Raw genomic sequence first — 23,310 nt, 5'->3', positions numbered from 1 at the left:
GCAACCAGCACAGCGCCCGGGGTGGTGCTTCTCCCCTTGGCACTGTCAGGTGAGAGAGAGGAGACGCAGGGCCAGGCATCGGGGGCCTGGAAGGCAAGAGTCACCCTGGGGTCTTGTCTCTTCTTCCCCCATTCAATCCATCAGCAAGACCACTTTACTTTCCCTTTAAACACACATGGACCCTGCCCCCTTCTCCCCATTTCCCCCTTCTGTCTCAGCCACTTTTACTGATGTCAAATGGAGGAAAGGAACAACAACAACAAAAACCTGTCTGTGGGACATTCCCAGGGCGAAGAGAAAGGTTCCACTTGGTTCCTAAAATCACCAAAAGCCCCATCGCAGAATTTAACCCAGTGGCTGAATTCAGACTCCCACTCAGGCGGCTGCCTCCTCATTTCTGCCCGTGCCGCCGCCAATCCGTTCTCACCACGGCAGCCCCAGCCATCTTTTTAAAACAAAATCAGATCACTTCACCTCCCTGCTTGAAACCCTCCAGCAGCTGCCTGTCACCCAAAGAATAAAGTCCCAACTTCCCCTGGCACATCATGTCCTACATACCCCAGCCCCACCCCATCCACCTCCCAGCACTGGGGCCTCTCTCTGTCCCCTGAGCTCCCTGAGCTCTCAGCCTCAGCTCCTCCAGACTAGTTCTCCCCTGCTGAAATATTCCACCGCTCTTCGGATGGCTATCCACTTCCTATCCTTCCATCTCAGCTAACTGTCGCCTCCTCAAAGGAGCCTCCTCTGACTGCCCAGTCACTTCCCACCACCGCATCCATTTCCATTCCACACTAATGATTTCCTTGTTGTTTTCTGTGGGTTGGTTTTTTGTCTGCTTACCCAACCAGAACTCCATGAGAGCCGGTCGTCTTATCACTCTATCCCTAGTGATCGGAAGACACCAGGCCCTCCATAACTATTGAATAAACAGAACCAGATCTTCTGTGGCATAGCCAGAAGTGGGGAGAATCTGAGTCAGACAGGATCAGGCCTGCAGACCAGGCCTGAGCACAGACTTACCCCAAGCCCACACTCTGGTGTGGTAAGGCAGGCCACCTCTGAGACCACGGGTCACCCCTGCCACACAGGATCCTAGCCTGTGACCAAAGGGCCGGGTGAGTGAGAAGGGGCTCGGCCATGACATTCCCACTTGGAGCCCTCTGAGTTCCCAAGCTTCATTATCAAGCCCAAGACGGCCGGTGTCAGGATGCAGGAGTCCCAGAGGACTCAGGGAGCCCATACCCCATGCCGGGTGCAAATCCCAGCCGGCACGGCCCCTGGGAGTCAACCATGAGTGGAAACTTCAGAAAGGGAAAAACTAATGGGCGTGTTTTGCCGAGGGAATGAAGAAAACAAAAAGCCTGCCACTGAGGACAGAACCGGCCAACACTGCCCCCTGGAAAGGGGCTCCACAGGCACTCTGGCAACCTGCTCACGCACGGGGTACAGGGAGCTGGGGAGATCATCCAGAGGCTCAAAGACGCGTGGGCTTGCCATCCCAAGACCCATGATCATCAGGGAAGTAGGGTGGAGCAAGAAGAGCCCGGGAAGGAGCAGAGAAGTACAGGTGCCGGTGCTGACCCGGCCAGAGGGCTGCACAACCAACAGCCTACACGGCCCCATCGCCATCAGGGGACAACAGCCGTACATCTTAAATGTGGATGGACCAGTTCCTGGAGGGTGATCGCATTCTGGACACCAGGAAGAAGAGTCTCAGACACGTGGTTGCTCCACCACCACAACCAAACGCCACATTTCCATCTGATTTGCAAATCTCTAGGCCTTACCCAGGGCTTCTGCTAGTTCCCGAGGTGGCATGGCCCCAAATGACCAGGCCTGCAGCTCTGGGGACCACTCACACCCCAGTGGGCAGCAAGGCACACATCTCTGCAAGTGCTTCCTCCCTGCGAGTTCAAAGTCCAGAGTTGCAGCACTTGGCCACTGGAGGGAGGGGCAGGACACGTCTGGCCTTGGCGCCCATGGAGGGAGAGCACGGGAGGGAGAGCACAGGTGGGTGAGCCGGGGCCGCAGACTCCAGCCTGGCACACGCAAGAGAAGCAGCCCCCAGCCCTGCCCTCCCAGCCACGCTCTCGGCCCTCAGCCTCAGCCCCCACCCTAAGACGCTGTCAACTTTACCAACACCCAACCCCTCTGGGCTGGTTCCCTCCGGATCTTGAGAGAATACTGACTAATGATCAATACATGGTAAGTCACATGCTGTGTGTCAACCCTCCACCCCAAGAACTGCCAAGTTTGACACCTGTAGGTAAATATCTGACAGTACCAGCCCTACAGGCTACCCACCCCAGGTGTAAGCACTTGCCTTAAGCAAGGGCTACTTCTGAGCCGGGGTCAAAAGATACCTGTGGCCCCTTCTCTAAGGAGGGTCCTGCCTGGGCTGGCGGGCCCCCAGGAGAGCCCCAGCAAGTCATGCATGAGCTCACAGCAGAGCAGGAGTCGCTGCACACACAGACAGGCTGGACTTACCGTTCCCAGAGGTGGTGTGTAGAAATGACCTGACACGTAGCTCCAGGAGCAGTGTCTGCCAGGGCACAGGCCTCACCCGGAGAACCTGCACACTGCTGGCCCTGTTCAATGTCATACAATGGTAACGCTGGGAGGATTCTTCAGGGACAGTTATTCCAACCTCTTTCTTTTACAGGTGGGAAAACAGAGGTCCAGAGGGGAAAAAGCAGTGAATCGACCACAGAGCCAGGGCCCAAATGCAGATATCCTGTTCCTAGGCCCCGGCTCTTTTCTCGAACTTGCAAATTCTCACTTTCACTTGGGGTGGCTAAGCTACCACCGCTGAGAAAGGCCTACGCAGTCCCTCCCCTAAGAAGGAAGCCCTGACCTGGTCAGTCACAGCTCCCGCCCACGTTTCCCAGTGGCATCTTGGGAGTGGGGAGCAGCTACCTTTGCATCCCAAGAAGCCGGGGTCCGAAGTCCATTCCAACACACGCCACAAGAGTTGCAGGACCCCCTTCTACAGGACGGGTCGACGCCGTAACAGCGGGAAAGGCAGGTGGGCTGGAGAGGGTCTTTGCCTTCACTCAGCGAGGTCTGTTTACCTAACAAAAGGAGAAAGGAAAACAGATTATTAGGCTACAACTGAGACCCACACAGCTACTCAGAGAGAAGGACAATGGAGGGTAAGGTTCGGACACCTTGCCCGGCAACAGGCCAGCGAGGTAAGAGATTCTTGGACCTTGCCTACCAATCTGCAGATGGCATTGCCGTGGTACGTGCCATGCCTGACCCTACAACAAATGCACCCTTTGCACAATTATTAGCCAACTGCTATGCAGTCGTCGCACCTAATAAAAGAATCAAACAGGTAGGAACAAAAATAGGCCAATCAGGTGCCACCCCAGGTAACAACAGAGTGATCACACCCTAGATTTGGCACCTGAGGTGAAAGGTCAGCCTGACAATGAATCAAGCTGACACTGGAAACCAGATCAGACCCACGCAACCAGAGTAACCCTTGGCCTCCCCAACCTCCTGCTCCCTCCAGACTTTCCCTCCACCAGCTCCCAGCTGCTCCCATGACCCCCTGATGGCCTTATGGGAAGTCTCTAAAAATGGAATCAACAGGTGTCCCTGCAGCTACCAGGACGGTGATTTTGGCCACTTCTCTTTCCTTCCCCCTCCCCACTCTGGTGCTGTGCCCTTACATCTCATAAAAAACAAAAGAGGGGGAGATTCCATTGTGATAGGTGTCGAGCCAAAAAAACGTGGCCAAAGAAAGTTGGTGCCCTGCTACCGGCAACCTTTGTGTCAATTTAAGCAAATATTGTGGTGTTTCCATGGTGATTCCTGTTTTGAATATCCACCACACTCACTTTTTAAAGGGCTTTTCCTGTTTGCGTTTCAACTTCAAACCTGTAAATATTTTCAGCCTTTTTAGAAAAATTAGCCCACGTGCGTGCAAACACAGACACACCGCCACCAAACTCGGCACACAACCTCCCAGGCCTGGAGTCCCAGCCTCACGGATGTGAGAGTGGGTTGCAGGAACCCCGAGGGCGCTGTCCGTCTGCTCTCACACCCACCCCGCGTACAAGGCTGGCATGAGGGAAGGTGGCGGCTGAAACGCCAGTCCTTTCCTTCCCCCTCTGCCGGAGCACTGCAGTACCCACAGCGCCTGGCCTGTGTATTCCCAAAGCTGTGAGTGGGCCCGGCCCTGATTCCACAGTGTGGCACGGTGTGGGCAGCTGCCTGGCAGGTTCTCCCACTTGGCCCAGCCCCTGGATCCCCTGGGGCCTCCCTGGAGTGCATGAACCCCTCCTCTCTTGCCTCCCAAGGTTGGGCCATGAGTGGAAGGGGGAGCTGGTGCTTCGAAGGCCAGAGCTTCCAGCATCAGCTCCACCCTACCTCCGCTCTGGGCAGTGCCACCGAGACCAGCTCCCTGGGAGAAGCGTCGAGGAGGGCCTGCGACAGTGGTCCCGGGCTTGGAGCAGCCCAGGTCCCACCCCACCCCTTAGCACCACACAGGGTTAACAGCGGGTTTCCTGGTTTCCATGGATTCCCGCCAGGCCCCTAATGTGAGTTTCGTGTGATTTGGGGGAAGTGGATTTCCTTTGTTTTCCAGTTTGGGAATATTTTTTTCTTTAAAAAAGAGGAAAAAACACTTTAATGGGAACTTCAGGGCCACTGGGAGACTCATTCCTCTGGGCTCTGACCCTCCCCTGACTGTTGGTCCAGAATCCCTAACGCCCGGGGCAGCCCACCCACCGACCAAACATCTCTGAGCTGGAGGAAGGGGTGATAACCTACAGATCCTCACCCCCAGAACACACTTCTGCGGGGGGCGGGGCGCTCCACTCCCACATCCCACAGAATGACCGCTACCCTACCTGACAGCCAGCTGCTTATATCGCCGGCTGACACTCCTCCCCTTCCAGGCACACACGTTTCCCCAGAGAAAAGGCAAAGAGCTAGAAAGACCAGAGTCTGACCACACATAAATGGTGAACATGACTGGTTCAGAAGGGGGTTCCAGTTACAGGGGAAGAGGGTCTTCCAGACCCTGGTGGGGCCCTTGTCCGGCCTCCGCCAGCTGACGAGGGGCCTGCCCAAGGCAGAGGGACCTTCTCAGCTTTGGCATCAAGGACAACTGAATAAAGGGTGCGGCCAGGCCTCCTTTTCCTCCATCCTCCTCACTCCTGCCACCCTCCAGCCCTGCCAGGGTGCGGCCCTGCTCCAGGACTGTCCCCAACCAAGCAGCCTGACCCAGTTACCAAACCAGGGCACAGGCCACAGGGCCTGTCGTGGACAGGGCCCTCCCACAGCACAGGCCCCAGGGCCACGGCAGCAGCAGGTGCACAGCCCAAAGGACGGAGCTCTCTGGCCAGCAGCTCCAGGGCGAAGGGGTGAGAAGCCAGGTGCAGGCACGGAAGTAACACTGGGCCAAGAATCAGAAGATAGGGGTCTGAGTCCCAGTTCTGCCGCTTAAGTCACTGTAGGCCCTGGGACAAGCCATGTACTCTCCCCAGGGCCCATCTCCTCGCCCGTCCAGTGGACATAACACCTTCTCCCCTCCTACCTAGCAGACATGGGTGATCAACAAGAGACGTGAAAGGCGTTAAGAGTGCTCCAGAAACGCTCTCGACTAGCAGCACCCTCTTCTTCCAAGTCTCTTCAAGGTAACCTTCCAGAATCTACCCCAAGCGGGCCCATATGCCCCTCTACTCCTCATGCAGCCTTCCCTGTGGCATTTAAATCCATACTGGACTAAAGTCATTTGTTCACAAGTCTGTCTCCGCCATTGATTTTTGACTCCTCAAGGGCAGAGACCAGGTCTTAATTATCGTTGCATCCCCGGCACTTAGCACAACAGCTGGCCCACGGTGTGCTGCGCAAGTGTTCGTGAAACTGAACTAGTTCCTGATTTCATGTCAGAATCAGATGGGCCTGGCTCAGCTTCATCCCTCTCCTCTGACAGAAAACTTCATCACCTATTTTCACGCTCCCTTCTGTTTAGTTTCCCTAAGCCCCAACCTGTGTCCCGGGCTCTCCTGACTCCTCCATCAACGCCATGAATTAATAACTTTCAGGTGCAAGGAGACCGCTTGGTTACTTGACCCTTCTCCAGCTGATCCCAGTAAGAATTGACTGAGCACCTACTATGTGCCAGAGAACATGCTGGGAGTGGAGGGCACACCCTCTGCCAATACGCCTATGTGAGAAGCAATGATATTCTTTTTCCGGACGCCTTCTGTTCGCCGAGCAGCATGCTGAGGGCTGTATGATCTCATGGAATCTTTACAACACGAAGTAGGAAGGATTATGATCCCTGTGGCTAGATTAGGGAGGGCAGGCACAGAGATACGAAGGGACTTGCCAAAGGTCACACGGCTCGCAAGTGCTGGACCCAGGCCTGGACTCGGGCTGACGGACTCCAAGGCCCACCTCACTTGAATGTTCCTCTTCGTCCCCACCCATGACCTCAGCACCCACCCACACCTCATGCTGTTTCCCCTCCTGAATCTCAGTCCTCCTGACCTCCAAACAGGTCTCCATCAAATCCTTCAGAGCCACCCAAAAGCACTCAGAGATCACAGCCAGAGGGAAGGCAAAGGCCAGGCTTAGGCGCTTGCTTCCGGCTGGGCAGCAGGTTGGAGGGAGGTGAGGCCTATGGTGACGCGCCTGGTGCGCAGGAGGAACCCCTGGATCCACCTGGTAAACAGGGTCCCAGCTGTGGGCGTGACCTCCTGGCGAAAGAAGGGGCTGAGCCACCCAGCGCTGTCACCTGATGGGATAAGGACAAGCGGCCAGTCGGGAGAGGGCCACTCTAAGTCAGGAGGCCCTGTGGGCATGGGGCAACTTCTATTTCTTCTCTCCAGACAAAGGGTAAGCTAAGGGGCTTTACCTGAGGGGGGGCGGTACACAGAGATTTCGGCTACCTCCCCCAAAGTGGTACCTCCTACTGCAATGAACACCTGCCTCAAAGATGCAGGACTGAGAAGCAGGGCCACAAGATCCCCTGCTTTTCACTGGATGAATGTGCAATGAGGGGAGGGAGGGGCGGGGTGGCACCCATCATCTCCCCAAAGGCGAGAAGACCCGGTGGGGGGTGGTGGTGGCAGGAGAAGATCTACATCCGAGAGGATAAAGGGATAGAAGATCAGGCTGGGCGGGGAGAGGACAGAGCCCTAATGAGCAGATTTCAGAAACCACCTGGAGTGAAAACAAGAGCACAGACGCGCACGTTGCCCAACTTCAGGGCTGTGTGGAAAAGGGAAAAAAAACAACAATAAAAAAACCACATCTTAATACAAAAATCCTACATGATGTGTTGTGGCACGAAAGTGTTTTTCACTGCATTTTTCATCTGTGATCTCACACAGCCTACGATGGGTACGCCCAACGCAGCAGGTATTTGATGGTACACAAACAGGGCAAACACATACACAACGAAAGCGAGGGCAGCAAATATTCAAATTGGTCCAAGCTGGCATCTCATGGCTTCAAGTGGCCTCTGGAGATGGCCACCGTGGCTCCGAGAATGGGCCCCTTTAGATTCCTGAGGGAGGCATCAATGGGGCAAGAACACAGCTCCAATGGAAAGAAACATGTAGAGTTGTGAATTCTCAGAACTCCGCCAGCGGAACTCCGGGCCAGCTGGTTATGTGGCTGTCTGCACTTACGGTGCTGTCCTGCTGCCGACAGGGGCCAGAGAGGGAACCCACACACCAGAGGCCCCTCCTGTGTGTCACTCACTCCACAGTTACTGTCTGTCTCCTTTTTGCCCCACCCCTCACCCTTTTTAATTGTTGGATGAGTTTACAGAGCTGTGAGCCAAAAACAATCAACTCCAGGGAAGAGAGTTATACAAAAAAGGGCGTGTCACCAGAGGGAGACGGATATCCATGGAAACCACCACCTTTTCACAGTAGCCTAGGTAAAGCCAGGGGGAGGAGGGCAGTGTGGGCGTGGGGTCATAAGCTCCACCCAGAACAGGGCCCCCCCCAAATGCTGGGGTCACTGAGGAGCTGAGGGAGCCACGTCTAGTACAGAGCGTCAGGAAGTAGGGTCAGCCAGAGACCATCACCAGGGCAGGGCTGCTGGAACTCAAGTGTGCACACACACACTCGTGTGCACACACATGCCACCCCACCAGATCACTGGGACAGCAGTGGTTTAGTGGTTTAGCGTACGAGCTTGGGAGCCAGGCTGCCAGGTATGAGCGGCCACTTACAAGCTGTGTGACCCTGGGCAGACTACTGTAACTTCTCTGTGCCTCAGTCTCCCCATCAATAAAATGGAGATAATAATAGTGCCTCCGACATACGGTTATGAGGATAAAATAATGTATTATGTGTAGCATGCTGAGAAAAGTAACTGGTACATAGTATGTGCTACAAGTACTTAATAAATAAAATCAATCAAAAGGGCTAAAGGAAGAGAACGGGGGAAAGGTTTCCAGCCTCTGCCCCTGTAGAGGAGGAAAATAATAATAGTTCACATTTATTAAGTACTGTGTACCAAGGACCTTAATACATTAATGCATGTAATCATCACAAGAATCCAATGAGATAGTTTATTATCCCAATTGGACAGTTGAGGAACTAAGACTCAGAGAGGGATGTGACCCACCCAAGGTCACACACCGGGAAGTGATTTGAACCCAGGCCTGTCCGACACCTGAGCAACATGCTGCTTGGCAAGGAGAGGGAGAGGGAAGCGGGTGGGGAGGTAGCAAGGGAGGAATGATGAGCTTCCAGGAGGTTCTTTTTCCAGACTGGACTTAGATGCACAGCAGTGCAACCCAGATGCGTTTTTCCCAAGCTTACAAAGGAAAACGAAAATCTTCCAAGCCAGTGACTGCCGATGGAAGGAACATGAAGTAGGGGAAAGCTGAGATGGCCAACAGGCTCAGGTATCCACATTCCTCAGGAGATCCTGTCCCAGTCCTGACCCCAGGAGACAAAAGATGCTCTCCAGAATCAGGAGGCCCTGGAGGGGAAGCAGCAGAGTTTGGGGCCCACCTCCCATCACTGAAGGCCCAAAGCCTGGGAAAGGTCCTATTTCTGGGTCAGAAACCTGTGAACAACCCAAGCGTCTGCCTTCTAAGAACTTAGGCAGATTCCTGGAGGGGACAGGGCACAGGCAAGGAGAGCCTAGGCCTCCCCTGTTGCAAGGCCGGGCCCACGGAGGCCCAGGAGGCCTGGGAGGCTGCGAGCTGCTGTCAGAGGCTGCCTACCCTGAGCTGTCTGGCTCTCACCCTGCTCGGAGACAGAGGCCACACAGGCTTGGTGGCTCAGCCCTTTCTGCCATCGACCACCCAAATTCATTCAGATATTTCCTCTCTCCCTTGCTTTTTTAAAAAACTTTAATGTTCTCTATAATTCATCCGTCCCAGAAGATAATCGATAGAGCCCGTAATGAAAATCTGAGCCATATTTTATGATCTGCTGCAAGCAGAAAGGGCCACATCAGCAGGTCCGGTTTCGGCTCTCCCTATCTGTCTTGTCCACTGCCCCGGGGATTACTTAGCCAGCTGGCCCTGCCCACAGCCCCTCACCCAGAGCTCTGCCCTTGGCCACCCAGGAGGGTGTGAACCACCCAGCTGGAGGAGAGGCTTGGGCCACCACCCCGGCAGCACCCCGGCACCCCGACGCTCACTCTACGAACCCCAGTCACAGGATGGTCACCCGCCATTCCAGGGTCTTTCTGGAGCTGCCCCCCACCTGGGACCCTGGCACTCCCACCCTCGAATCTCACAACCCTCTTCAGTCAGGGCCCTTCCAGAAGCCTGAAGACCCTCACCAGGACCTGGAGGTCTGCACCGGCCTCAGGGAGCCAGGCCAGCTCCGACCATGGCATTCGTTCCCCACCAAGAAAGGCCACCCGCTCCTGGGGGGTTCCCAGGGGTGCTCCTAGGAACACCTGGGACCCTCGAGTCAGTGGCGGCGGATCATGATCACTCCTTATTACTACCTCGAGCATGTCCCTCCTCTCCCTGGTCTCTGCCCTGTGAGGTGAAGGGTGTGGATGAGCCAGCCTGAGGGGATGCACGGGGGGCTGAGGGGGGCAGCCCCCTCCTGCTCTGACAGGGCCCACTGAGGGGAAACAGAGCCCCGCCCCTTGCCCTGGCGCCACCACTGGGAGCCAATCAGCAGGTGAGGCCCTGCTCCTCCCAGAATGCCTTTCTGCCTGGCACCAATCAGAGAGCGGCACATCACCAGTGCCGGAAGGGGCGACCCCAGAGGGCCCAATCAGAGCCCAGAGGATGCTCCAACATCCCAGAAACAAAGACTGAAACCAATAAGAAGTGTGACTCAGGCATATCGTGGACTACTATGCAGCCATTAACAGACATGTACAGAAAGCAGGAAGCTGGGGAGACACAACTCATATGACTCTATCGTTTAGAATGCTGTCCAGTAGAACTTTCGACGCTATCCAGTACGGTAGCCACTGGCCGTGTGTGGCTATGCAGCACTCGAAATGTGGCAGGTGTGACTGTGGAGCTGAATTTTTAATTTTCTTTAATTTTAGTTAAAATGGCCACATGTGCCTAGAGGCTACTGTATTGGACAGCACAGGTTTAGAGAGAGAATTTCATCGAGGTAAAAAAAAATTCTTAATAAAAAATTTAAAAGCCTATCATCCAAGGCAGTAGAACAATCATTATTAACTACAATAACAGAAATAGTTAATGTTCAAGTATGCTGTGTGTCAGGCTCAGTGCTCAAAATTTCATACGGGTCATCACACTGAATCCTCACCACCCTCCAAGATACATACAATCGTTATCCCCACTTTATAGATGAGGAAACTGAGGTTGAGCAATGTTAAGTAACTTACCCAGAGTCACAGCGCTGGGGGACAAAGCTGGGGCTCAAACCCAGGTCACTCTGTTCACCTAACCTGTACTTTTAACTACACTACATGTTTAAAAATTATTTTCTTCACAGTTTTTTGTATTTTCCAATGAGCCATGAGCATGACTTACAATCAGGAAAAACAAGTTTTTTTAAAAAAGACCTTAAAAAGAGGCAAATCCTTTCTCCCCAGGAGGGAAGTTTATGAAGGGATTCCTGGGGCCCCTGGCCAGCTGGGCCTCTAGCTTTTGATCAGAGAAAGGAGAAGGCAGTGTGGTCGCAGGTCCCCTCTGTCCCTGACCCTCCTATTGCCCAGATGCCCGGTACTCAGGAGGCCTCGGGCCCACAGACAATGCTGGGCCTAGGATCCTCCAGCAGCCAGGCTGCCAGTGGGATCCAGTTTCCTTCCAGCCCCACCCTGGAGTCAGTTCCTGACAGGTTTCTCAGCAGTTTTGCAATCATGACCCAGGTCTGCATCTTAAAGAAGGCAGCAGGCCATGGGGCTGTCTGCAAAACGCAACACACACCATTCTTACCATGGACCACCCTTTCCCACTACCTTCTAGAACAGCCAGGAGCTCGGCCAGCAACCAAGCCTGGGACATGCTGTCTGCCCTCGGTGGGCACGGAGACGCTTGTTTTTCCCAAGGGGGGACAGTCATTGCCCCCATTCACCCACTCTTAGAACTGCATCTTGGTTCAGAACAAGGGGGGGTGAAGAAATTCCCTTTGGGATTTCCCTGATGGCGCAGTGGTTTAGAATCCGCCTGCCAATGCAGGGGACATGGGTTCGAGCCCCGGTCCAGGAAGATCCCACATGCTGCGGAGCAACTAAGCCTGTGAGCCACAACTACTGAGCCTGCGCTCTGGAGCCCACGAGCCACAACTACTGAGCCCGCGCACCACAACTACTGAAGCCTGCGCACCTAGAGCCTGGGCTCCGCAACAAGAGAAGCCACCGCGATGAGAAGCCCGCACACTGCAGCGAAGAGTAGCCCCCACTCACTGCAACCAGAGAAAGCACGTGTGCAGCAACGAACACCCAACACAACCAAAAATAAATAAATAAATTTATTTTAAAAAAAAAGAAACTCCCCTTGAAAAGTCCATGATGAAAGAAAAAGGCCCAGCAAGTACTGAGCCCAGCTAGAAATGGAATCAGGGAGGATTCTGAGTTGTTTTTGCTTTTTTTCCATAGCCCTAACCTGGAGGGTGGGGGACAGGGAGCCATTACCCCACTTGATCTGGTTTCCATTTCAGCTTTTTATTTTCCCTGAGATGCACAGATTGTTCTGGTTTCGGGGTAGGCAGGATAAATGTCCTTACTTAGAAGGTTTTTATTATTATTATTATTATGGATTTTTGGTTCCATGCTGTCTGCAGTTCTCTGTCATTTCCAATCTACCTTAGGTTCCCCCTGGATTTATATATTTATTTTTGGGGGTTGGTTTCAGGTGCTTCTAGTTTATCAAACAGTCAGCCCTGTGAGGCACACTGGGTGTTTCCAGAAATTACATCACAAAAGATCATGCAGTTAAAGTGTAAGGGGAAAAAAAACCATAGCTGGTGCTTAATTTTGTATTTTAATTAGCGACTTATTGTAAACGTAGACTTTTAAAATGGAGGTGCCTAAGCAAAACCAGTAAACACGTTTTGCTAATGAATTAATTTCACCTCTTCCCCCACCCCTCCTCCTCCTTCTCATCCTCGTGGCAAATGTCATCTTCCAGATTTTCTTTGCCCTCCTTTTTTTCTACTCCACTTCTTAGTCCTTGCCCAACACATATTAGAAAAAGAATACCCTGAAATAACACCAGGAACCCTGGCACCCGGGACTCTTACAGGAGCCCCGGCTTGTATGAGCACGAAAGAAGCCTTGATAGGCTCCTAGCTGAGGACCCAGCGCGAAGTCTGCCGCTGTGCCCCTTGCTCTGGCCCCAGCCCTGCTTCACTGCTGCCAAACCCCGCTCTGCTGGGTCCCAGAGATCCCTCTGCTCCTGTCAGTGCCCTAAGCTCGGGAAGGGAGACGGAAGAAAGCCCAGTGCAGTGCTGAGTGCCAAGGCAACAGGAAGAGGGTGGAGTCGCCGGCCACCTGGAGCCTGAGCAGGAATGAGGTGAAGAGACCTGGAGAGAGAGGGAAGCTCCCGGTGTTGTGAAACCCAAGAGACCTCTGGTTGCCTGGAGCAAGGAGGAGAGGTGGCACGGGAGGGAAAAGGAAGAGGGAACACAGAGTTAGAGAAAAAGAAGCTGAAACTAGAAAGGTCTGTCCAGGTCACATGGCAGCTCAGAGCAAGGACACATCCACCAGTCCCAAGCACCCTCTGAAGGGTGCTCTACCCCTCACAGAAAGTTCCCAGCTTGGGGGATAGGGGGCAGTGAAGGAGGCTAATTTGCCTCTTTCGGTCTAATTTCTGGGAGAGAAGGCTGAGGATGGGGACAGAGTTCCCTGCTCCATCCCAGGAAGGGTAGACAAGCCTCAGATGTCCTAGAGAAGGGAAGACCCCCGGAAGCTGCTTCTGCCCATCATCACAAGTGGATACCACGGGGAGCCTCAGTGTCGCTGTTCACTGGGGCACATTTGAGCCCTCCTGTCACCCCAGAGGCCAGGCCAGCTTAATGAGGACAGGTGTCCACCCAGAGCACCGGACAGGAGCACGCCTCCTTCTTAGCACTCCCAAAACAGCGCAGAGACACCGTGGAGAAACAGGTTTGCTTTGCAGACTCTCTTCTGGGGCAAGTCAGGGTGTTCAGTACCGTGGGCAAAACCCCACCCTGGCTATTTTTACTTCGAGCAGGAAGAACTGTAACGCTGGGCTCAGGAAGGGCTGTCATTTACCTGCTCCTGCCTCATGACCACACTGGTAGGGGAGGGGGGCACTCAAGAAGGCTCTAGAACACCTGGTGGCAGAATCCTGACTCCTACTCCCTAAGATTCCCAAAGAAAGGAGGGAGGAGAGGAAGGAAGAACCTCCTTCCTCCAGGGAGGAAGGGGCTGGACCTCCATGTCATCACGCCCCGGTGGGAACCCAGACCCAACCTCACGACAGATCCTGTTCGGTTCAGCTTCAATCGGAAAGGAAGGCTCCCATCAAACAGGGGCCGGGCAGGGATGTGGGCACTGAGATTAGGAATTTGGAAAACCATCTGAGGAACCTGGCCCTGGGAAGACAGCAACAGGATTTAATACCTTATCCCGGCTGTCTGGTAAACACCCTGAAGCATCCCCACACTCCGTTAGGCAGCCTCGGATTCTCAGGTGTGCCGGCGACGGGCAGGTAGAGACAGACGTGGGCAGAGACAGGAAGGGGGGCAGTGTAGGCCTGAGGGGTGGAGGGAGGGAGGAGCTGGCCTGGGAGGATAGGATGGGTGGCAGCCAAGCCAGACAGTCAATGAAACAGCTGACAGGTGCAAGGCAGGGGGGCAGGGAGAAGAGAAAGGTGAGCTGGGGGTTCACAGTACTTGGGGATGCCACCGTCACACCCCAGGGGGCTCAGCAGGATGAGAGGCAGAGTCAGAGCCTTGTGGGTCAAAGACCTAAGAGTTCTGGCAGCCTTTTCTCCCACCTAAAGGAGAAACCCAGGCCACAGGCTCCTCCAAACCAAACAGGACAAAGCAGCCAGTGGGGGCCTAGCTTCCAGGGTTCACTGGCCACCCATGAGAGCCATCCGCTGGTATCCTTTAGGGTCACCCTCTCCCCAGCACACGCACACATATACCCCATGCCGAAAAGAATGTCACATCAATCAGAATGGAACTTCCTTCTACTCCAGGCTGGAGCTGACACGTGACAACAGGCATTGAGAAGAAGCAGGGAGGGTGGGAAGCAGCCCTGAGCTACTCAGAGGGGACCCGGCTCTCCAGAGATGGCTCAGGGAGAGTGAAGAGTAGACCAGAAGAGAAGAGGTAGCCAGGCTGTTCCCCAGGGTCGTCCGGGGCAAACCACCTTTGCTGTGATCCAAGCACAGAGGTCAAGCCTGCCACCCCTACCACCAGGCCCACCAGGCCACGCCACTAATCCTCTTTTCCCATTTCCATCTGCTCCTTGATGTAATTACAGTTTTGGATTGAAATCTACCTGAAGTGTAACCCCCCTGCCTGATGCACTCTCCCTGCTCTCAGAGAATCGGGAACCATTTCCAAAGCTAAAAGATGCACCACTTTTAAATGTTTTCATCTCTGGTTTCTTTCAGCAACACTCTCAAAGCTGTCCTGGCCATCTCCACCAGCACTGGTCCTCCCTCTCTGCCCCCTCAGAACCACAGGGCCTCCCGTGTTCCCAGCAGCGGGAAGGAAGAGGTTCCTGGCCTGTTATGGGTCCAGGCTTGGAGTCCCTTGCCTTCTGAATATCCTCTAAGCCCCATGACCCCAAGAAATGCCTTCCATAGCCCCTTGATCCAAGAGCCCCAGATGGAGAACTTTTCTACTCCAAACACAATCACACGGAACGCTGGCCCTGCTGCTGGAGGCCGGCCTGACCCTCAGACACTTCCCACCACCCAAGTCAGTGCAGACCCCTCTGCTCCAAATGCGAGCCTGCAGGCCCTCGAGGAGCCACCAGGAGAGGCTGGGAGCCTGTGCCCACCCTCCCCTGCCCCAGTGCCAAGTTCCCTGCAGTCCAAGAGCCAAATGCTAACACCCAGAGCTCACACCACCTGCAGTCAAGGGAAGCCTCAAGTGTCTTCTGCCGCCATTTCCGCTCCAGTTTTTCAACTCTGGCCTTGCCAGTATCAACAGTTTGAATCTTTGCATTAAACACACACGCGCATTCATGCGCGCACACACACACAGACACACACACACACAGACACACACACACATCACTCTCGAACAAGGAGCGAAAACACATAGAGAAAAACCCCACAAGACCTAGGGCTGGGGCTGGGAACCAGCGTCACTGGCTCGCCGTTTCCCCCGCACCAGGCAGCCAGCCAGAGAACCCAGGGCAATACAAGCTACAGCCCTCGCCAGACATTAGAACACTTGTTCGGATCCCTACCCTTTGGAAGCTGGTCCCCCAATGCAGCGCTTTGGGCCATTGCTGCTGATAATTTTTCAGAGATAAACAAACCGGTTTGGATAAAACAAGAACCAACCTGAATTCTCTACCCAAAACTCAAAATGAAGCTCTCTCATCATCCCTTTCCTTCCCTTCTCCACCTTCCTGTGCTATTATCCAGTTCCCTAAAATTCAGACAACTTGTTTTTTTTTTTTAAAAAATTCAGTCCTCTAGCCTTTTTTGTTCATGGACACTACCATTTGGTCCAACTTGAAGAAATGCTGGCTTATTGAAAACATCCTTCGTCCAGTTTCTCAAGTATGCCCACGTCAGAAAGAAGAATGGAGAAGGGGACTGTGCCGGGGAGTCTCTGCTAGACTGATGTCTGGCCTGGGTCCCTTTCCCTGGCTCTTTTTAGGCTCAGTGTCTTTCTTTCACATTCCCATGGCTCCCCTAAACCTGCAGCCCCTTTAAAAAGGGTGTTGTGGGGACTGGACTACCCCTCCTTTTGAGTAGCAGAGGAAAGAAGTTGCTCAGTACCCCTTGGGGGTTCACCAGGTTAACTGAGGCTCAATGTCAAGACAGGAAGGGGGCCAAAGGGCACAGAGGAAAGACACAGCCCTGAGGTCTGAGGCCACGTGTGTCTCCCTGCAGGCTCAGTGTGTGACGTGTCTGCTGACAACCATTGTCACTCATGCCTGACACACCCTCACCCACCACCCCGTCCCCCCCAGTCATACCCCCCACGTCCCCCCAGCCTCTCTGCGGGGCATTCTGCCTTACGCCCTAAGCTAGTCTGGAACCTCTGCCGGGGCGCCCGCCTCCCAAGTCACCATCAGTGGGGTCTGCTCGGTCCCTGTAGCTAATTTACACCCGTCAGGGTATAAAATAGCAGAGGCATAAATGAAAAGTCCAATTTCTTCAAATTTGCATTGTAAAACCATCCTTCAACTTCCTTGAAATAAATTTTACTATTTTATTAGTGCAAACAAAATGGTAATAAAACACTAATACAGCGCCTTGTATCCAGGGGAAGAGCTAAAATTAACATAGAGCGAGCAGTGTTTGCTATTACATTCAATTACCTTTTTACTTGAGATTTACATTCTCATCCCCTTAATCTCCATAGTAGTGGCTTCAAAATCATCCCTCCCAGGCTCTGCCCTTCCGGAGCCACCACAGCTGGAAGCCAGGCCTCCCGCCCAGATGGTGCTCACCCCGGGCATGGCGCCTGCCCCTTTCACCACAGCTGCCTCTTGTCACAGGGTACCACTTCTCTCCCGCGCTCTTAATTTTCGCACGTCTCGGCCTCTGAGTACTCAAACCAAAGGGCTCTGACACGAGGCACATTCAGACATGCAGTTAAGTAAGCAGGTGCACAGGGCATGGGCCAGGGGCATTGCTTGATGCGCCTGTAAAGACTGTCCCCGGCACAAGAAAGGGGCAGGGAGCTAGCTCACGGGAGCCCTGGGAAAACTGGCATCTCTGGTTGGACAGGTTGTGGGAGGCGGTTTGCTGCATGGCGCAGCTGGGGACTCTGGATCGTGGCAGGAAGCTCCGCCGTCCAAAAGTAGGAAGGGGCGAGGAACCACTGGGTCCAGGCTCTTACTCTAGCCATAGACTGCAAAGCTGAGGTCTTGGGAAGTGGCTGCTTGTGGGTGACAGAGGTGGGGCTAGAACCCCCTCATCCTGTCTCACCGTCCAGCACACGTTCCTCAGCAGAGACAGTCCCTGAAACCAGAAGACCAGTCACCCAACCACAGCCACAGAGCGTCTGACCCACCAGGAGGGTCCCTTTGTTTCCCGTAAGTGGACGCAAGCAGGATTCCTTGTCCTTGGGGACTGGTCAGTCTTGCCCTGAGCCATCGGGAGAGATGACCAAGTTTCCAAGTGGCACAAAGACTCAGTCCTGGTTCCAAATCTGTCACTGACTAGCTGTGTGATCTTAGACAAGGTACCTCCCCTCTCTGGGCCTCAGTTTCTTCATCTGTAAAACAAACACAGTCATCCCTGTGCTGCCTTCTCGGGAATGGTCACAGGGACCGAAAGATCAGGAAGTCACATTAAAGCCCACGTAGCCTCGGAGGTTTGACAGCAAATCCGCTTCCGAGGTGGCCTCGGCAAGGGCAGACGGGAGCCCTGGAATAAGACCGACAGCGCTGGGACCCTCATCAGGGTCTTAGACTGGGGCATCGGAGTTCCAGGCCAGGCCACCTCAGACTGCTGTGACTCTGCCTTTAACCCACAAGCCTCCTTCTCTTACTGGTCACCCTGTTGCCAAAGACCCTGCATTATTCCTACAAAATCCTTTGAACTAATTCTGAAGAAAGAATTGCCAATCAGCCCAGGGTCCGGGCTGCCTGACAGGTTCGCTAGGAGAACTGGTTTGGGGAATGGGGAAAAGGTAAGATGGGAAAAAATAGATGTAAGCCCCCATAAACTTTACCTGGCCTGGCTATTACTACCGGGGGAAAAAGTGATTAAGACTAAAGGGGACACACGTACACAGTCACCCACAATCATATCACAATCACACAACCGCACATATAATTACTTACATGATCATTCAATCTCTCTCACACACAATCCATCTCACATACACAGTCACACACATTCATAAAATTTCACACAACCATTCACACAAATCACTCACACAATCTTACACACAACCATATACAATCACTCACACACAATTTTACACATGTACAACACATGCAACCACACGTACAATCATTCACACACACACAACTACACACACACTCACACCCATTCCCAACTCTCTCCTCCCAAGGTCTTTCTTCCTAAATCTTATTCTTTTTTTTTTTTTTTTACATCAAGGCAATTTATTAACAGAAAACAATAATTTGAGGAGTCCTGTTCACAGACGGCGACCACGGCGACCCCCCTTCCTGCGGGTGCTGTCGGAGGGGATGGGGGTGACATCCTCAATCCGCCCAATCTTCATTCCTGAGCGGGCGAGGGCTCTAAGGGCTGACTGGGCCCCTGGTCCAGGAGTCTTGGTCCTATTTCCTCCTGTGGCCCGGAGTTTGATGTGGAGGGCAGTGATGCCCAGCTCCTTGCACCTCTGGGCTACATCCTGGGCAGCCAACATGGCAGCATATGGAGATGACTCATCTCGGTCAGCCTTCACCTTCATCCCACCAGTTACACGGCAGATGGTTTCCTTGCCAGAAAGATCGGTGACATGGACGAAAGTGTCATTGAAGGATGCAAAAATGTGGCACACACCAAATACATTTTCTCCTTCGGCCACCTGAGGACCAAGGCTGATGACCTGTTCTTCCTTCTTTTCTTTCCCCTTGCGAGGTGCCATTTTCGTCTTATCCAGAATCAGCCACCAGAAAGCCTAAATCTTATTCTTAAAATGTCTTGCAATGGACACTGGGAGGAACATTCTGGTCCAAACTGGTACAAGGCAAACTTGTCCTCACCCCTGATTCACATGAAATTCTGAATACTAGCACTGAGTTGCTTCTGGGACACCAGGAGGTCGGAACCTTCTTTTAAACCCAACCGGAAGTGAGGGCAAAGGTTGTTGGCAGTTGGGCAGGACTGGCTAGAACAGCCAAGTGAAATGTTCATGTTCACCAGAGCCCAACCTGGCTGTCCTTGCTCCAGCCCTTTCTGCCTGGGTTCCTCCACTCCCACCCCCATCAAGTTCTAGCCCAGAGATGAGTGTCACGAAGTAGCTTTCATGTTCCACAAACAAAAGGCAAAACCCCCTACAAGAGGCAACCCCACGCACAAAACGTGAGACGTTTTATTCGGTTCAAACTGGTCCTCTGCATTTTTTCCTCCTTATTTTTTTCTCCCCACTGGGGAAACAAAAGAAAGTTTGTTGCTGAGGCTCAAACGTTTCTTGGGCCTTGTCCGAGTTCTACCTTGTTTTTCTTTTCCTTTTTGTCTGCCCCCCACCCCACCCCGCCTTCCCTGCCTCCCCACCTTGAATAAATAAAGCACCCGAAGCTGGCACAGGCTGGTAAGGAAAGTACAAACTATCTCATAATTTTATATATATATATTTTTTTAATACACTGGCCTAGGGTTTTGGGCAAAGGACAAAAGCTATTGTTGAACAGCATAACACGAAGGTCTGAGTCACCGATACGCCTCGGCTTCTGGAGATCTCATAGGTTTCTGTGGCTGGCACAGCCGTGGGTGCAGGCGTCCTCTTGCCTGGCTCTGTCCCGCCCCCTCGCCCTCCCCAGGGCTCCCTACTGGGCCCCCTACTGGGCCGACACGTTGGCTTTGCTGGGTTTTAGTCATGGGGGGAATTTAAAGAAAATGTTGTGAAATAAAAAACAAATCATCGTCGTCCCATCACCCTCACTCTATCCTCTTCATCTCGAAGGATTACCTTGCAAGCTTTGTCCAGACACATTTGCGATTTTTATATAGTTTCTATCATGGCGTTCACAGTACTTGGCCTTCAGTGTGTTGTTTTGTTTTTTCACTCACTCAGTAAACATTTTTCCATGTTTTGAAATCACCTGCGGGATCATTACTTGCATAGGTGACAGTATTTCTTCTGCCGTGTTATTCTTGGGCTGACGCTATGAGGCGAGATGGGGAGAAGGGGGCCGGGGAAGACCTCTCCTTGAACTGGATCATTTATCCATATGATTCGAACCAAGGTGGGGGCTTTGCCTGAGTGATCCGGATCACCTTGACCGTGGGGGCCTGGACTTGGAGTGTGTACCTGGAGGAAGGTGGAGGGAGCTCCACTGAAACCCTGCCCATCCTGTGCGGGGCCCTGAACGCCCGGGCCCCCGGGCCCAGAGAGATGCTGCTTCTAGCAATGGCCTTCATCCCCACGCTGACCTTCACCCCCCCCACGCCCAAACTGCTCTTCCTCTTTATAAAGCGCCCTGGCAGCAAAAGGCCCATGACAACACTCGGCTCTCCATTTTTATATCTGAATATCTCAAAGCACTTAGCAGAGACTTTCATTTTCTCATTACCCCAAGGAGAGGAGGTCATTCGGGAAAATGGTACAAATATTCCCATTTGTCAAAAGCAAGAAGGAAGTGAGTTAAAAGGAAAATTCTACCACTTAACTGAGCAAAACCAACCCAGGAGGGAATACTGGGGCCTTTTTCACCACCCCATTCACCCAGTTTGCTTTCTCCAGTGCAACTTCAGGAACCTCATTACCGAAAAGATGGCTCCGGGCCAAAACCAGGTTTCCATTTTGCCAAGAATCAATCACTCTCCAGCGGCCCCAGCCCAGGAGACCCTCCCATCTCACCCTGGGTCTCAACCCAAATGATATTCTCTTATGATTAGAATTATGCAAAATGTATATTACACACACACACACACACACACACACACACACACACAGTCACCAAAGGAAAAAAACACAGGAAGGAAAAACACTAAATACTAAATGAAGTGGTGTTACCATAGTTCAATTATGGGTGAATTTTTTTCCTTTTATGTATTTTCAAAAACCATTTAAAATAATGGTTGTATTTTCCCAGTGTAAGGAGAAAAGCATGCGTGTCAGAGTCATATCAACCTGCATTCAAACTCCGATTCTCCTTTAACCAGCAGGGTGAACTCAGGTAAATTACTTAACCTCTCTGAGCCTTATTTCCTGATTGGGACAATGGGAATCGGACCACTAGCTGCCTGTGTCCTTCAATCCCACAGAAAGTCACAGCACAGCATCTGACACATAGTTGGTGCTCAGTAAATGTCTATTTCCTTCCTCTTTTAATAAAATGAAAATGTAAAACCAACTCGGCTTGCTTGCTGACCCTTGGAGACAAAAGCAGGACGCTTTACCTCCTGCCCGACTCCCTCCACATCCTTCATCCTTTCACGTGTCTCCCCTTGCCCCATCCCCCAGCAAGGTCCCAGCACACAGATCTGAGGATGCTGGTCCTGGCTCTCCTGTGACTCACACCTGGAGGGCGAGGAAGGGGGCTCTGGGATGAGAGGACGAGCCCCTCTCTGACCCCCTCCCCCAGGACCGCCCAGGCGAGTCCCTCTGGGAGCAAACAGGCCTCGTGCAAAGGACCCAGAGGACACAGAGGGTGATCCCCGGGTTTGCACCTTTGCTGGCAGCCGCCCTCCAGGAACAGGTGCCAGGCTGCAAAGGCCACCTGCACCTGGGGGAGAGCAGGGGCCACGCTCCCAACTCTGAGGAGAGGCCAAAGAGAAGCAAGATGGTGCCAGTGTCTGGGAGGTGCTTCCTCCCTGGGCCAGGCAGACCAGGCCAGCCGAGGGGCTGCCACCTTTCAGATGCAAGAGTCCAGTCCTGGGCATGGCAAGCCTCCTCCAGGGTTCCGTACTGGACCAACACGTTTGGTTTGCTGGTTTGGCAAGCATGCTTCAGCAAAATTCCAGGGGCCACAGCCACTGGGCCGCGGCTCCAGCCTGGCCTAGGGTGTCCTGGAGCCCGAACACAGGGACAGGCCTGAGCCCTCCCCCGTCCTGCCTTCCTGATGACAGATGGGGAGGATGGAGCAGTAACCGTAATAGTAGCAATAACAGCTCCCCTTTGTCACCATGTGCCAGGCCTTGTGTCAAGGGCCTTACCGGCATTATTTCATTTCATCCTTGTAGGAACACCATACTATAGGCACTAGCCTTTAGGGAGGCGCCTGAAGTCACAGCACTAATAAATGAGGGACTAGGGATCTGAACCTGTGCATCTGACCACTGTTCTCTGGTGCCTCCGCATGGGGGCCCCTCCCAGCACAGCTGCTAAAGTAACGACACTCCACCAGGCCTTTTCCAGAGGGGGGCTCCTGAGGGGCATCCCCAGCCATGGGGGGATACATACACCCCAAAGAGCAGGCTGGAATTCTGCCAGAATGAGTGCTTCTCCTTGCCTCTTGCCCCCCAGGAAGAGGAGAGATGCCGCACCTCCACCGAGAGAAGACAGGCTAAAGAGATGCCGTTTTACAAATATGGGGTGACTGGGGGAGCACTTGCGAGGTGGCAGTATTTTCCTCCCTGGCGCTCTTGGTAACGTTTAATTGGCAGGGGGGTTGGGGTCTAGGGACATGGGACCATTGGCAAGAGCCAGGTAGAAATAAATATCTTTTGGCTGATGTACCGGTGTGGACATGGTGCAGACGGAAAATATGGGGGGGCAGGGCCCATGGCACGTACGAACCCTCAAAATCGCAAGCCTCCCTTGCAAACCAGGGATGATGCCAACTCCAAATGGTGCACCTTTTCTTTTCAAATTAAAGCACGTCTCTGATGGGAGGTTGGCCGTGGGGAGGGCACCAGACAAGATCCCTGCAGCATGGGCCACCGGCTTCCCAGCTGCCAGCAGCAGGTCCATGGAAGCTGGTGGAGCCCAGCAGGGTGGGGGCCGGGTGGGCCACCCGAGGCAGACAGTCTCCAATCGTGCTGAGCACAGCACATCGCTTCATTCAGGAACCCAGAGTGAAATGTACAGCTGGGTCTAGAGTTGATTCAGCCCTTAACTCGTTCGGGAT

General features: G+C 53.3%; 2 protein-coding genes across 9 annotated transcripts in view; both read right to left on the bottom strand.

Moving 5' to 3' along the window:
- The window catches only part of CASZ1 (castor zinc finger 1), a 156,884-nt gene that overhangs the window by 113,817 nt on the left and 19,757 nt on the right, over positions 1-23,310 (bottom strand). For 7 of the 8 annotated variants that reach the window (XM_033843382.2, XM_033843391.2, XM_033843420.2 and 4 more), the window contains exon 2: positions 2,917-3,071. The gene's annotated coding sequence lies outside the window, so the exon portion shown is untranslated. Of the gene's footprint in view, positions 1-2,916; positions 3,072-17,046; positions 18,507-23,310 lie in introns of those variants that run through there. The other variant, XM_033843376.2, reaches the window with a different exon arrangement.
- On the bottom strand, positions 18,638-19,189 carry LOC117308812 (small ribosomal subunit protein uS11). The gene has a single exon (XM_033843458.2). It carries the CDS (start codon positions 19,161-19,163, stop codon positions 18,708-18,710), a length of 456 nt encoding a protein of 151 aa, XP_033699349.1. The 5' UTR covers positions 19,164-19,189; the 3' UTR covers positions 18,638-18,707.

This window comes from Tursiops truncatus, chromosome 1, assembly GCF_011762595.2.
Source record: "Tursiops truncatus isolate mTurTru1 chromosome 1, mTurTru1.mat.Y, whole genome shotgun sequence".
Taxonomy (NCBI): domain Eukaryota; kingdom Metazoa; phylum Chordata; class Mammalia; order Artiodactyla; family Delphinidae; genus Tursiops; species Tursiops truncatus.
The sequence above is the reverse complement of the archived record's forward strand: the minus strand, read 5'-3'. Positions and strand labels throughout refer to the sequence as shown.

What these genes read in the sequence shown, in the direction of transcription:
- LOC117308812 (XM_033843458.2), bottom strand. Translation starts at nt 19,163, where the DNA reads ATGGCACCTCGCAAGGGGAAAGAAAAGAAGGAAGAACAGGTCATCAGC.